General features: G+C 39.7%; 1 protein-coding gene across 1 annotated transcript in view; it reads left to right on the top strand.

The window, feature by feature from the left end:
- Positions 1-14,852, top strand: part of CDK15 (cyclin dependent kinase 15) — a 112,229-nt gene that overhangs the window by 45,870 nt on the left and 51,507 nt on the right. Inside the window, exons 9-12 of the mRNA XM_060015594.1 lie at positions 248-342; positions 1,097-1,159; positions 9,185-9,308; positions 10,909-11,029. Of these exons, the coding sequence (XP_059871577.1) occupies positions 248-342; positions 1,097-1,159; positions 9,185-9,308; positions 10,909-11,029 (403 nt within the window). The remainder of the gene's footprint in view (positions 1-247; positions 343-1,096; positions 1,160-9,184; positions 9,309-10,908; positions 11,030-14,852) is intronic.

Genomic DNA, 14,852 nt, shown 5'->3' with positions numbered 1-14,852 from the left:
ACATATTTTTTGCAACTGCCTTAGCCTGTAAGAAAAATAAGTTATGTAAATGCAATGATTCACCATTTAATAAATAATGAAGATTGTTTTATAGCTTTAAATATTATTTCACAGCAAGAAATTTTTTTCCAACATTAAAAAACCAGAATGGTTGATTTGAAATGTTTAAAAAATAAATAGTGCTTGATATTTTTAAAGCAGTACTTCATGATCAATGATTGAATTAAAATTTTGTTTATTTTTCTAGCTTCTCTCCTGAAGGGTTTGAAACATGCCAATATTGTGCTGCTCCATGACATTATCCACACCAAAGAGACACTGACATTCGTTTTTGAATACATGGTGAGTTGCCCCAGCATTTTATAAAGCATAAGGGAAAAGCCTGGTGCTTGTGTAATGAATCTGTTAATATTTTATGGCATGATAAAACTTCCATTACAATGTGGAAAGTGTCATGGAACTTTTCATTATTGTGATTAGTGGAGCCTATTGTTCTTATGCTCATTCTTTAGTCCTGCTCCTTTACCCACTATATTTGCTGCCTTTTCCCCCACCTCACCAGCAATGATAAACACTTTGGGGTTGCATCCTAAATAAAACTTTTGCACTTATTTTTTTAATCTATTTTTAATCACTATCTGAGCAGAACCCAACATTTTTTCATTGACAATAAAGACATAAACCACAAGGTTTTAAAAAATTGTATACAAGTTTACTAAAGAATACATCATTTTGTATTTCTGAAAGAAAAAATTGTTCAAATATTAGCAGAAAGGAATCATAAGGCATGTGTACCTGACTTGCCTCCAAGGACACTGAAGAGTACAAAATCCCCATGTCATTGTGTTCAGGGGCAGTCATTTAAAATGAGCCTCTCTTGTGCCGAGAAACAGGCTTCCTTCTAAGAGCTTCCAGTTAGGAAGGCGCACTGTGTTTGACTTTAACTGTGGTGTCTCAGAAAACCTGGTTGTGTACCTCTTGCACCTTATTCTCAAAAATTCTGAACTTTGTAATACCTTTGAGAGTCAAGTGTGTGGTCTGCTTTGAGACACTGACCAAGCACTGCTAATGTCACTCTCTCCACCATTTTGTGTAGCACACAGACCTGGCTCAGTATATGTCTCAGCATCCAGGAGGGCTTCATCCTCACAATGTCAGGGTGAGTACTTTGAGGGTCGGGACTCTCCTCTGGCTTGCCCACAGCAGAAGAATCTTGAAACAGACTACCATCACAAACTGAAGTTCCATGATACTAATAAGAAGATGGATATCATTGATATTCTAGGGGAAAGTAAAAAAAAAAAAAAAAAAAAAAAGATTTGCCTCAAGATATGGAGCAATGTCTGGCTGTTTTCTGGGCAGCCTAACCTTGTCAGTCATTGTCATCATGCAAATGTGTCTTTAGAAGTATAAACCAATGACAAAGAATTGCATTACAAGAAAAAATGTGAAGTTAGGCCATCGTAAAATAAATACTTTCTTCATAGCAGACTACTGTGGTCTGTGATAGTTTGTGTTGTACCTATGGTTCCCCACGACAACTAGCAAACAAAGTACCCTTGTTGGATCTTTATCAGTCATCCTTTTGCCTGTTCTATCAGATACGATTATATGTGGGACCAACTTCCATTTTTCCAGTCATTGGAATAGAAATAATAATAAACTCTTAACTAGCTGTAATTCTACATCTGTTATAAATTTTAGAAAGCATTTGTATTTCATACTTTTCATTACCTAAGGTTTTATTGGCATTAATTAATAGACTGGCCCTTAACATAACCATATGAGATTTGTATATGATGTACTCATTCATTTAACTAATATTTATGTGTTTATTCATTCATTCATTCAAGAAATATTTATTGACTACTTAGTGCCATGTTAAATCCTGAGGTTTCAATAATGAATAAGTTGTGTTTCTTATTTTCAATGAGCTAAAGCCCAGTAGGATATATGGACTTAAATAGGTAGTGAGAAGAAAAGTTATAAGGGCTATGGCCATGTTAACTAGGAATACTCTGAGGACTCATAGTAAGGGGACCTAATCCAGTCGTGGAGGCAAGGGGGAAAGGAAGGTTTGAAGACAGGGGTTTGAAAAGAGTGAAAACATTTTAAAATAGTTAGAGGAAAATGAAATAGAAAACTAACTAGGGAAACCAAGAAGGAATGTCTAGTAGTGTGTTAAGGACACTGGTGAGGATGAAATCCATTAAATTATCTGCATGATCATGAGATTTCTTTCTTTCTTTCTTTCCTTCCTTCCTTCCTTCCTTCCTTCTTTCTTTCTTTCTTTCCTTCCTTCCTTCCTTCCTTCCTTCCTTCCTTCCTTCTCTCTCCCTCCCTCCCTCCTTCTTTCTTTCCTTCCTTCCTTCCTTCCTTCCTTCCTTCTTTCTTTCTTTCTTTCTTTCTTTCTTTCTTTCTTTCTTTCTTTCTTTCTTTCTTTCTTTCTTTCCTCCCTCCCTCCCTCCCTCCCTCCTTTCCTTCTTTCTTTCTTTCTTTCTTTCTTTCTTTCTTTCTTTCTTTCTTTCTTTCTTCCTTTCTTTCTTTCTTTCTTTCTTTCTTTCTTTCCTTCCTCCCTCCCTCCCTCCTTTCCTTCTTTCTTTCTTTCTTTCTTTCTTTCTTCCTTCCTTTCTTTCTTTCTTTCTTTCTTTCTTTCCTTCCTTCCTCCCTCCCTCCCTCCCTCCTTCCCTCCCTCCCCCCTTTCTTTCTTTCTTTCTTTCTTTCTTTCTTTCTTTCTTTCTTTCTTTCTTTCTTTCTTTCTTTCTCTCTGGCAGTGCTTAGCAGTTCAAATAGAGGAGCAGAGAAAGTAGATAGTTGGATTGATTGATAATTGGGGTTTTGCTAGACATGTGAGAGAAAAAGACAAGTGGGCAAGATATTTGGCGATTGTCAAGAGAGAGGTTAAAGGGATGGTCAGAGGCTTCTAAACTGAGTCCAATCTGAGGGAAGGAAATGAAGATAGGCAGGTTGCTGATAGCTAGGGAGAGGGCAGAAGAGTCAAGGAACTAGAGGTTTGATTAAATAGAAGAACAGCTGGAGAAAGAGTAACTGTGAGAAAGATAGAACATTTTCAGGCTTGAGTGACTCTCATTCCAAACACTGTGCTAAGTGCTTAGCAAAATAGAAAGACATAGAAAACATGATTCCTCAAGGGACATAGAGCCAAAAACAGGAGATAAGACATACACACCAATACTATTACAGGACATTTGTGAATAACACCAAGTAAGAAATAAGACCTAACGTGTAGACATGCAAAGAAGTAAAAGATATCTTCTCATTTTAAGAGGTTTTAATAAGCCAGACCTTTAAAGTTGCAATGCATTTCAAGAGGCTGGAATAGGGGAAGATGTTAGAGGAAGAAGGAATGTTTTCAGCAAAGGTACAGAGCAGGGAAGTAGAGGATGCATTCAAGGAAGAGGACCCCAGAGCCATAGATTGTTAGTGTTGAAGGGACCACAGTGTTTTTCACTCTTCAGGTTCTGACCCACTAGTGGGCTGTGAAATCAGTTGGTGATTAGCAACCAGCATTTAAAAAAATGAAATGGAATGGATGAGAAAAGAATAGAAAATATTATGGTATATTACATTTAGTAAGAATAAGTATTATTTTGTGCAACTTTTTTTCCATTTGAAGCTGTGCTTCTATCTATGTATGAATGTGAAAACTGGAAACATATATATTTCTTAGTGGGGGGTGCAATAAAAAAAAAAAAGGCTTCAAAACACTGGGTTGGTCTAACTTTCTTTTTCTGAAGAATTAGAATCCAAGGTTTGAAAGGACAAATGTTTTGCCTGAAGTTGTAGAACCAGCTTTTGCCATTGCTAAAAAGGATTCTTGGTTAAGATTCTTTTCTACCAGTGCCATACTGCATCTCTGGTCCTGTTAGCCTGAAATAGAGACTATCTTAGTGAAATGGAGTATATTAGTCCGGAGAAATAGATTGGGTAGGTGGCTGAGAGCCTTACTTTCTAAGATGTGGACTTTATCCCTTAGACAGTAGAGTCATTAAAGGGGTTTGGTTGAAAAAGAATGACACGACCAGGAGGAAATGTATGTAATTGTGGTCTGTGGGATGGATTAAAGAAAGGAGACTAGAGTCAGGGATTCCAGTTAGGAGTTTATTGATGTGGGCTAGCCTAGTGCCTCTCAAGCTTCAGTGAGCAGATGAATGACCTGGGGATCTGATTCAGTTAGTCTAGGGTGAAGCCTGAGCTTTGCATTTCTAGCATACTCCAAGGTGATACAGATGCTGCTGGCGGAGGACCAAACTTTGAGTTAGCAAATTTCTAGGTAAGAAGTGATAAATTATGGTAGTGAAGGTACAAATAGAAAGGAATGTGAAAAACGAAAACAAGAGTTCAGCCAGGACATGGTGACTAACTGGGCTTGTGGAGGGAAAGGGTGAGGTCAAACATGACTGATTTGGGGTGTGATTTACCTGGAGAATTATAGCTCTATTAACAGAAATAAAAGAAGTCGACTTAGAGAGAAGGCAGAAGAGTCCTGTTTTAGACATGCTGAGCTTCTCATTGAGGTGGGATAGCCAGAGGAAATGAGCAGCAGGCAACTGAAGAGGAGACTGGTTCTCAGGAGGAAGGTGTCTGCTAGAGATGTAGATTTGAGCGTAACTGATGCATGGAGTTTGTAGTTAAAGACGAGAGAGTGGATAATCAAAAGAGCAAACACAAAGAGAAAAGAACCGATGTTAGAACTTTTGCTTTTGGGGGTGAGAAGAGGAACAGGACAGCAAGGGGCAGAGGGAAGCAGCTTTTAGGAATATAGAAGATCCAGAAAAATGCATTTTTATGGAAGTCAAGGCAAGAGACAGTTTCAAGGAGGGCATGGTTGAGAGTGTCACAAAGTTGAAAATCATATTTGATAGCAATGACTTTGTGGGTTTGTGAGGGGTACACTAATAAATAGAGGAATTTATTAGGGGTATATGGAAGCACAAAGGAAGAAGTTATCCAATCAAAGCAGATAGGACTAGGAATGTGTTCCCCACAGTAGAGGCAGCAGTGAAAATGCTGGGATGCCAGGGAGGGTATGGTATATTCCAAGAACTGAAGATAACTTAGGAGTTAAGCCTGGATTAGAATGAACAGAGTTGAGGGTGGTTAGAGCTGAGACTTGAAAGGTAAGTAGGAGCCAGAGCATGAAGGGCCCAGCTATGTCATGCTATTCCATATGAGGAGCCATTCAATCATTTTAATAGGAGGTTATAAATTTAGATTTCCTTTTTGTAGAGCTCATTCTGATGACACTGTGGTGAATAGATTGGAAGGTGAGCAATACTGTTTTTTTTGAAATGTTATGGTCCCCTGACCTCACTCTTCCCTTGTTTTCTCTCTACTCCCACCCCATACTCTCATTTCCTCCAGTCATTCTCTAAATGCTGGTGTCCATTAGGGTTCCAACCTTGACAGTGAGGCTAATGAGGACAACAGTGGTGCAGATGTGAATTGATGGTGGAGGAAACTGGATATATGTGCAATTAATTACTTGGCCAGAATTAATGGGAGATGGAAGAGTCAGCAATCCTTTTTCTAACTTTAAGTAATTAGGTGGATGATAGTGCCATTCACTGAAACAGAGAAATGGGAAAATCGATTTTGGAGGGATACAGTGAGTTAAGTTTTGGCATATTGAGCTTGAGGTGATTATGGGATGTCCAGGTGAACTTCAGACTATAGGGGTCTAACAGTTCAGGAAAGAGATCTGAGGTGGAGCTAAAGACTTTTAAGTAATCAGAATACAGTTGTTAATTGAAGCGATGTTAGTGGATAAGATGGCTAAGGGAGCACGTAAAGTGATAATAGAAGGTCAAGGATGGAACCCTAAGGAATATCAATATATTAGACATCAGTAGAGAAAGTGGAACCTATAAAAAGAACAGTCAGAGAAGTAGGAGAAAAATTAAGAGATTGTGGTACCAAAGTGGGGAGAGAGCTTCAGGAAGGAAGACAGTCAATAAAGCCAGATGCTGCAAAGAGAAGGAGTGAAAGGTATCCATTGGATTTTTGTAGCAAAAGACATTGGTGACCACAGTAAAAACATTATGAATAAAGTGATTGTAGCAGAAGCCATTTTGTAGGGGGATGAATTTCACATTTCAGAGGAAAAACAATTCCATATGATGGCAAGGCCCAGTGTGTGACCATGGGGAGTGAGGGGCTAAAGTGTGTTGGAGAAGCAGATCGTCGGAGTGTGGAGGGTGACTGGACATGTCCACATGGGCACTGATGTTAGGGAAGCAACAGCTGGGATCCGGGTGCCCAAGTCTAGAGTGAATGATGGAGAACGGTGGGGGGTCGTGTGGATGACAGTGAGAAGAGGGATAGAGGAAGATGTGGCTCAATGGCATGAAAGTCCAAACAACAAGGGTTTTTACTTGAGGGTGGAGAAGCAATGGTTTTGAAGTGGTATTGGGAAGTCACCCAGTACCCCACCTCGCAGTAATCAAAGGTATGAGCAAGTTGTAGAAGAACTAACATCCACTTGAGAATGCTGTAGGGAATCAGTGAACTCAAGGTCTAATTTAAGCCAAAGGAGACAGAAGGAAGTTCATCAGAGGGTGGGTTTTAGGAAGTTTTAAAACCAGGATTGAGGAGTGAAAAGTGAACAGTGAAAAGGTTTGGGGGAGAGAGGGGCGATGGATGCTGGGTTAAATGAGAGGAAGCAGAGAGCAGTATGGAGATGAGCTTTAGAGACGAAAAAGGAATAGTCAGAGAGGCTTATATTTTTAGTGACCACAGAAGACAGGATGGGAATCATAGTGAGATTAGCCTGTGTCAGATTTCTAATAGAACAAATCCCAGGAATTCCCTCGTGAGTGGAAGGACTCGGGCTTCCCTGGAAGAGTTGGCTGACTGATCTGATTGTGTTTTTGTGGGACTCCTAGCCCAGAAGGTACTAGCCCAATGGAATTATTTTGTTCCCAAGAGCCTCATTGTGTTGGAAACAGGACTAACCCCTGGGCTATGGGAAACCCCTCTGGAAAGAGTCACGATGTGGATGGTGACTGAGCAAACACCATCAGATTGGGTCGTATTACTGGTGAAGTTTTGGCAGTGGGAAAGGAGGAATACAGGTTGTAAGGGATTAAAGAGTAAGTGGGTGGTGAGGTTACTCAGCACACACTGCAGTTTTGACAAGTGTGGCTATGAAATCCCATACCTTAAGACTGCAGTGTTTTGCCATTTACAAATGCTTGTAGACATGCGGAGCCAGGGAGGAAAGGAGCTAAAGAGCAAGAAGGTGAGCGGCAGGTGTGTGACTAATCAGTGAGACAGTCTATACTTGGGACGTGAAAGGGATTTCAGGCTGGCCCACTATGAAGCTCTGTCTCTGACTCAGCTAGCCAATTCTCTCCTTCCCTGTCAGGTTTTAATTTTCTAACTTTTCTCTGGTTTCTCAGGATGGTGTCATGGTGTCAGGCAGGTCTGAATTTGAGACCTGGCCCTGACTCTTTTTAGACATGTTTTTAATGTTTCCCTGAGCCTTATTTTTCTTATATATAAATCGAGGACAAGCGTATCTTCCTCACAGGGTTGTTTTGAGGATTACAAAAGGTCCTGGGTATTCAGTACATGTTTTTTCCCCTCCCTTCCTTCTGTCTCTGTCCCTTGCTGGTCACCATCTCTCTGTCTTCTGTCTCTCACCTGTCTTCATCTCCCTCTTTCCTTACTACTATCACACTGAAAAACATATGTTTAAGCACCTACTATGGCATTTTATCTTTTACCTGGAATTTAAGTTGGTCCTTTTTATTGTCTTTTCCATGAACATTTATGTTTATAACCGATCGGAGGGTTGAAATGTCGTTATGGGATTTTCGTGCTTTGGCAGCTGAGTGATGTGATGAGCGGTAAAATGAATAATACAGTGTGTGTGTTTGAAGCACCAGGAAGAGAAAGAATTGGGATGAGAAAGACTCATAGAACCAGTGAACATTGGAAGTAGGAGCCTCAAGAAAATGTTAACATTCTTAAACGGCTTGGGGACCCTGATATGGGAACTGCATGGAGCCCATGCAGCCACAGCTGTGCAGTGGGAGGTAAACTCCCCAGGATCCTGCTTTGGTCAGACCATGGCACTCATCAACTTGATTCCAACGTGTCCAAGTCATTGTTAGGTCATTGCAGGTTCGAGCATCTCTGAAGTTCCTAGTTTCCAAGATGTGATGGAAAAAGTGGATTTATCTGCATGGCTCTGCATCTACTATTTTGCCCGTGTCCCAGGAATGCGGGGGCTGGCCTTGTCTTTTCAAAACTGCCAGAACATGTTCTCAGTTGGCATAGGTCTTTGTAAACACTAATGTTGGTGTTTGAATTCTCAGTTGCCAGTGGCACTGGAAAATAGCAAAAGACACTTGGAATACTAGCATTCTTTTTTTTTCTTTCCTTAAGCTTGTGTTTTGGTGGGAACCTAATAATGTCTTTCGTTTCTCTGCCTTGTAACCACAAGCAACATTTTAAAATTTAGGCCTAGAATGTATTTTTCCTTTTGTTACCCCCCACCCCCTTTTTTCTTCTCTATACTATTTATTCCTTATTCTCTTTTGATTTTTTTTTTTGGTCTAATTTATTTTGGTATCTTTTCCCTCTGAATCTCTACTGTATATTTCCCTTGTTTTCACTTTGAACTTAATACTTTAAAAATTCGTTTAAAAAGATAATGGTTCCTTTATTTCCTAATTCCATCTAAGGATATATTTCCCAGTCTGGTCTCCCTGTGTTCTGTTTTTAAAAGGGTTTTATATCAGAGAGCCTGGAAAACTTAAGCAGTTGTAAATGTTAGAATATCATTTCCAGGTCAACTTTGATCTTATATGCCAAGTTCATCAGTGGGGAAAAAATTAAATCTTTCACATCTAAATCAATAACTAGTGTTCCAACGGAAACTTCAAAGTTTCACTTTAGATTTTTAAGGAAAGGTAATTCCTTCAGTGTCAAAGAAATGAGATGTCAGGAAAAGCCAGAATCCCTTTGTTTGGGACATGGTCTACTTACTTGACTTTCCTTGTCCTTCTTTTCCTGTTCGAATGCAAAATCTTCCATTTTTTTTCGTCTCTCAAGAGACCCTTTTACTATATTCTTTCAGATGACTGTTTTTGATTTAGAGGAGAAATCAACACATAGTGGCTCAAATCTGCTTAGATAAGGTGTTCATTCCTTCCAGCTTTTCATGTTTCAACTTTTGCGGGGCCTGGCGTACATCCACCACCAACACGTTCTCCACAGGGACCTGAAACCTCAGAACTTACTCATCAGTCACCTGGGAGAACTCAAAGTGGCTGATTTTGGTAAGTCGCCTCCCGAGTCTCTTCCTGGGCTATGAACAATGATGCTTTTGTGTGCACATGTTTAAAGCATCAACTAGGGCTGGCTTTTGAAAAGTGGGAACCGGGGAACATGATGCTTTGTCAGGATTTCAAACAACCATATAGGAAGATTGAGGCAAGAAATAGGACGAGATTGGTAACTTCTTAGGGTTCCATCAAGCCTCAGTCTAATCAGATCCTAAAACTTGGTTACCCCTACTACCTCACTGCCATTTTTGATGTAAAGACTTTTGTAGAGTGAACGTACTTGGTAGGTTTACCTAAATCTAGGTGGATGTACAAATTCCATCAGACTAGATCAAAGTTATCCCAGGATGACATGATAAAGAGGTTAAGCCCAGATTGTAGGATGGACTCCTTCTGGAATGGAGGCTCCAGGACACCTGTTCCTGCTCACCTATGTATCTATATAGTGGGACTGTATGGGTACCTGAGGCTTTTATTCTCATCAAAGTGATGCAGATTTCCCCTGAGTATCACTGTGTCTTTCCATTTTAGCACGTATCACAGTTTATAATTATACATATATACACACATATATACTTCTGTGATGATTCTGTCTCCTCCACTAGACTATAAGCATTATGAGGGCAGCCTGGATCCGTTTTTGCTTATCATTATATCCCTAGTGCCTGGCACCATAGCAGTTGCTCAATAAATTTTTGTTGAAAAACTGGTTCTGTATAAGCTGAGGAACCACTCTTCTCTGTTTGGCAGATGTCAAATGATGCTACTACAGCTGCAGTAAGCCTTTAACAGACATTCATTTATCAAATTCCCCACAACAGTGAACTCATCTATTCAGGTTTTTTTCTAGCTGTAGATCACATGATCCAGTGAGATAAATAGCTAACTGATGAAAGTACTCTCATTTTGTAGAGGAGCACTTGAGAATGATCCAGCTAAGGTCCTGCCAAATAAGTAATGTGGATCAACAGCCCTCACCCTGTATCTACTAAACTGGGAATTCCTGGACTGCAGAAATGGAGGGTGGCCCTAGTAGTAGTGAATCGATTTTCCATTGCTGTTACAGAAAGCCCAAATTACAGAGGTGTATACATGCTCGAAGCTTCACGTTCTCTCATGTAACAGTCTGACCTAAGCAGTCAGAGCTCTGTAGTGGCCCCATGGTGTATTGGTCCACTCTCCTTCTGTCATGAGGCCCCACCACCCCTAGGTATTGCCCCATGGCCTATTTCAAGATGGCAGCCACTACAGCCTGGAGGAAGGAGAAAAGAGACCAACACTTAACCCCTCCATGAAGTTCACACATCACTTCTATTCATATCAAATAGGCAAAAATTTAGTTGCCTTGCTACACTTAGCTGCCAGGAAGCCCACATCTAGCTGCAAAGTAGGCCAACTTTTGAGAAATTCATTTGATGAAGAGGTACGTAAGAATCAAGATAGTTGAGTAGCTCTATTAAAAGCACCAAAGTTTGTGTATTATTTTTTAAATGTTGTTTACCCTGCCAATTATACTCTCCTTGGCAGACTGTATCACTGTGGCTCTCCAGAAGGTCTCAGGACAGTGAGTTCTGTGCTTTCCCCCTTCGGTCAGGTCTTGCTCGGGCCAAGTCCATTCCCAGCCAGACATACTCTTCAGAAGTTGTGACTCTCTGGTACCGCCCTCCTGATGCCTTGCTGGGAGCCACTGAATATTCCTCTGAACTGGACATATGGTAAGAGCTAGTGCCAAGAAAATGTGAGTCATCCTACCCGTGAAGGTTGTTTTATTACCTGTATTACATTTTAGATAATCATTCTAATAATGACAATCACATTTGTATACAGAAATATAAAGTACTTTCAAATATATATCTCATTTGATTTTTACAATGCCCCTCCTTCTAGCTCTTCTCTTCAATCCTTTGTCTTCTCCCTTGTCCTCAGGGAAACATACATATACTCCCAAACCACACACACACACACACACACACACACACACACACACACACACACACACACACACACACACACACACACACACCTGTCTGCACATGCCCAAACACCGTTCAGAGCCTGGTGAAAAAACCATAAATACCAAGACTCGGTAGACCTGATTTTCATGCCAATATTTCTAATCAGTTACTCTGCATTACGTTATCTTCAAAAAAGCCATGTATCCTCTTTGTGTCTATGCTTCTTTGTTTTTAAAATAAGGCTAATAAACTCTCCCCATGAGGGGTTAAGGGGGACTGTAGTGCAAATGCAAGAACCCGATAGCGGCCATCAAGTAGAGCCACACTGTTGGAGAGGCTCTTGGATCAACTGGGTGCAGTGGTGAGAATGGGCTCTCAGCCACTCATCATCCTGGAGCAGTGGTGTTATGTAATCTGGCTCTGATCCCTGGAAATATCCCAGTCATTTGTGTGGCAAATTTGTAGTCACAGCCACCTCCTCAAAGGTAACAAATTGTATGGGCTTCCTTCAACTCCTTAGATGGTCTTATATAAATAGAAGGCCCTGTTTTAAAAAAAAAACAACACTAAAAGGCTAAACTAGGCTTTTGAATTTCCCAAAGAATTGAGAAAAGTTGAAGAGAATTTCCTCCGGTGTATCTGGAGCCATTGATTTCCTGATACCCAGTCGCACTTCTTGAAATATCACCTGCTAGTCAAACCCCCCTGAAACTGTCAGCTCTCACTGCTCTGCACTGTCACTTCAAAGGCCTTCAGCAGGCTCTGGCTTTCTCAGCTCTTAATGATCACTTCCTAGTTGTGCTTCACAGACAGTGAAACTTCTTCTCGTCACTTTTAAGCTTTGTTTTATTATAGAACATTTAAAACATTCAAAATATATAAATATGTACATCAGTGATTCTTAACCAGGATCAATTTTGCTTCCCAGGGACCCTTGCAGTGTTTGGAGACATTTATTGTCACAGCTGGGTGGTGGTGGGGTGCTCCTGGCATCTAGTGGGTAGAGGCCAAGGATGCTACCAAATATCTTATAATGCACAGGACAGCCCCCTATGACAAAGATGTAACCAGCCCAAAATGTCAATTGTGTCAAGATTGAGAAAACTGATGTAGATTAAAAGCATAGTAAAGTGAACTCCATGAGCCCACTACCCGATGTAACAACCAGAAACATCATCAGTACTGTCACATCCACTCGTGTCCCTTTCCCATCAGCCTGCCCCTCCACCAGAGGGGCTTCTACCCTGAATTTTTTTCCTTGTCGTCATTCCCTTACCCTTTTAAAAAATAATATTTCTACATTTTTATATATTTTAAAAATATTATTTTATTTTACTTGCTTTTGAGTTTTTATAAAAATGATATTACATTGTTTTTAGTCTTTTGTGACTTGTTTTTTCTTTAACTCAGTGTGTTTCTGAGATTCATCCATGTTGATCTATGTGGCTACACTTTATTTTCTGTTGATGAACATTTCAGTTATTTAGTTTGCCTTTTGTTTTATTTCTTCTTGCTATTTTGAATATACTTGGTACTTATATTTAAGGATATGTCTAGAGTACTTACTTAAGAGTAGATTTGCTGTGTCACAGTGTATATGAATGTTCAACTTCATGAAATAGTGTCAAATTGTTCTCCAAGTGGTTGTAACAATTTATGCACCAGCAGTGTATCATAGTCCCTTACCCACATCCGCACTAACTTCATAAAATCAGATTTCTTAATTTTTGCTAAGTTAGTGGGTAGAATGGTAGCATGTTGTGATCAAATTTGCATTTCCCTAATTACTAATGAGGCTGGATGTCTTTTCATGGATTATTTTCCATTTGTGTTTTTTCTCCTATGAAATACCTCTGTGTGTCTTTTGTTTATTTTCTTTTGGTCTCTATGTCTCTGTGTCTCTCCTTTTCTCTCCCTTCCTCCCTTTCTTTCTTTATTGATTTATAGGAGTTCTTATACTCTGGATACTAATCTTTTTTCAGTTATGAATGCTACAAGCAGGCTCCCCAGTTCATGTTGTCTTTTTAAACAAAAGTTCTTAATTTTAATACTGCTGACTTTATCAGTCTTTTCCTTTATGGTTAGCCCTTTTATTTCTTGTTTTAAAAAATCCTTCCCTCCTTGAGGTCAAAATGATATCCAGTACATTCTTTTAAAAGTTGTAGGGCTTCCCTGGTGGTGCAGTGGTTGAGAGTCCGCCTGCCGATGTAGGGGACACGGGTTCGTGCCCCAGTCCGGGAAGATCCCGCATGCCGCAGAGCAGCTAGGCCCGTGAGCCATGGCCACTGATCCTGCGCAACGGGAGCCTGTGCTCTGCAACGGGAAAGGCCACAACAGTGAGAGGCCCACGTACCGATAAAAAAAAAAAAAGTTGTAAAATTTTTCCTTTCACTTTAAATCCTTAATACATTGGAAATTGACTTTTTCTATGCTAACCCAGTGGTCTCACCCTAATTTCTTCAGCAATCTGCATGCCAAATCTCTCATATATCAGGTTTCTATAAATGCATAGGTCTGTTTTGAGCTCTCTACTCTGTTCTACTGGGGTCAGTTTATCTGTCCCTGTACCAACATCCTAATGTATTAATTTCTATAGCATTATAATAATACTTGATATCTGCTAGGATAAGTCTCACCACTTACTTCATCTTCCTCCTCAGGAGTATCTTGCCTGTTTTTCCCGTTTGATTCTCCATATAAATTTTACACTCAGTCTTTAAAGTTTCATGAAAAACCCTAGTGGGATTTTCATTGGAATTGCATTGAAATTATAGAACACTTTGAGGATAATTAACACCTTTGTAATATCCTCTTCCAATTTTTAAACACGGTATAATTCTCCATCTGTTTAGCTCATTTTTAATGCCGTTTAGTAAAGTTTTATAATTTCCTCTCTAAGCTCTTATATATCTAGAGCAAAGGTCCTTCCTTGTAAGTCTGTTTCTGTTGTTTATTGTTTCTTTTGTTTCTTCCATATGGTATCTTTTTTCCATGTGTGTTTTGTTGTTTTTGCCAATGATATGCTAATTATCCTTGGAATTTTATTTGTGGGATTTTTTTTTTTTTTGAGGGCTCGGATGAAGTGTGGTCTCTCAGAGAGGATTCGCATTTGATTCTTCTAGGTACATTTTTTAAAAAAGAAATATATTATTGTATTTTACATAAGTGTTGGTCTGCTACTCAGATATTGCTTTCTTAATGCCATTCCCTACTGAAAAGAACTAGGCCTTTTTGGAGACGTAGCCAATACTGAGGCTGGGTCAGGGAAAGTATAAGATGAGCTGGGAACATCTTGTTAAGCCAGAACATTTTTTAACAAAGTGACCAAAAAATGATGGGAATATGTAAAAAAATGTGGGAAGCAGCTTGAAGAGACTCCCACTGGCCAAAGCTGGTACCTTCTGAGCATCCTAATAGTGAGAGTAATGTAATGTATTATACCACTGAATAACATAAGAATACATAAGTCCATACTGAAGGTAAACAGATAGATGGAGGGATGGATGGATCAACAGCTAGATAGGAAGGGAAGCTCCTTTATACAGTAGAATGCCAAATAATAACTGGAAAAGAAATGACAGAA

Source organism: Delphinus delphis, chromosome 7, assembly GCF_949987515.2.
Source record: "Delphinus delphis chromosome 7, mDelDel1.2, whole genome shotgun sequence".
Classification (NCBI taxonomy): domain Eukaryota; kingdom Metazoa; phylum Chordata; class Mammalia; order Artiodactyla; family Delphinidae; genus Delphinus; species Delphinus delphis.
The sequence above is the reverse complement of the archived record's forward strand: the minus strand, read 5'-3'. Positions and strand labels throughout refer to the sequence as shown.